This window comes from Acyrthosiphon pisum, chromosome A1 (genome assembly GCF_005508785.2).
Source record: "Acyrthosiphon pisum isolate AL4f chromosome A1, pea_aphid_22Mar2018_4r6ur, whole genome shotgun sequence".
Lineage (NCBI taxonomy): Eukaryota > Metazoa > Arthropoda > Insecta > Hemiptera > Aphididae > Acyrthosiphon > Acyrthosiphon pisum.
In genome coordinates this window covers 51,394,589-51,395,704 of record NC_042494.1, presented here as the reverse complement: position 1 = coordinate 51,395,704, position 1,116 = coordinate 51,394,589, and the positions used below count along the sequence as shown (strand labels likewise).

The window sequence follows — 1,116 nt, the reverse complement described above, 5'->3', positions numbered from 1 at the left end:
AATTTCACCATTTCAGAAGACAAATTTATAACTTACAAGCAGTCCCGAACCCTATAAACAATATATTTAATATGAAGGGAAAATGTCAATGGTGGGGGGGGGGTACCTAACCTAACCCCTGGCTATGCCACTGATTATAGTAATATAATATAGTATTATAGTGTTCCTGGTGAGCAGGGACTACACTTTGTGTAGTCCCTGCATGCTAAGTGTGCAATATGAAATTTAAAAGTATGTAATGGCCTGTATAATAACAATACAATTTTTTTACAATTTTTTCTTCATTAGTTGAAATATTAACATACTGTCTTAAATCTTAATTCGAATAGATTATGACATAATTATAAATTCAGTTGGCGAAAAATCTAAGTTATTATCTAAATTATTATAATACATTTTAGTATTGTCGTATATTGTACAGCAGACCTTGCGCTAAGAAAATTGTAGAACTGCCCAACATTTTAGGGCCAGTTGTACCATCTCTGATTAAAGGTAACCGGAGTTTAATCGGCCGAATTTGCCCGGTTAAAAAAAATATCTGTTATCACCTGATTAACCTCAATCGAAGTTTAATCGAAGACGGTACAACCGGCCCTTAATATTTTTGTACATGTAGATTAAATACATTTGTCGCTCTCTAAATTCGCTTAACAACCACTGTTTACCAAACTATATATTGACTACACATGTAAACACTTTAAACATAACTTTATTTATTAAAATGTATTAATAATAATAACAGATTAAAAATTTTTTTTTTTATCTTCAATGTCTTCGCCACTATCAATAATTTTGTTTTTACCAGATACTTCAAAGAAAACTCCACCAAAATAACATTGTTCCTTTCCTTTTCTTCTTTTAAGGACTCGATATTTCTTTTTAGACATCCAATGGTAAACTGTGTGTCTGTGTCCCTAGCATTCTAACCGTATAATGGTGGCAAATTATAATTTATATATAAGCTCAAATTGTCTGTCTCAATATTCATAGTTGAGCGTAATGGTGATTTTAATAAGTTGCTGGCACATATCAACTTTCAACATCAGCACTATGATGTTTAGCAGCTGCCACTCTCGCCAACATTGTACAAACATTTGGAAAATGTTTTGAGCCATA

At 31.9% G+C, this 1,116-nt stretch overlaps 1 protein-coding gene across 1 annotated transcript in view; it reads right to left on the bottom strand.

Annotated features, from left to right (window-relative positions):
- The window catches only part of LOC100167104 (bromodomain-containing protein 7), a 12,314-nt gene that overhangs the window by 10,324 nt on the left and 874 nt on the right, over positions 1-1,116 (bottom strand). The window contains exon 2 of the mRNA XM_016807655.1: positions 803-922. Within this exon, the coding sequence (XP_016663144.1) occupies positions 803-922 (120 nt within the window). The remainder of the gene's footprint in view (positions 1-802; positions 923-1,116) is intronic.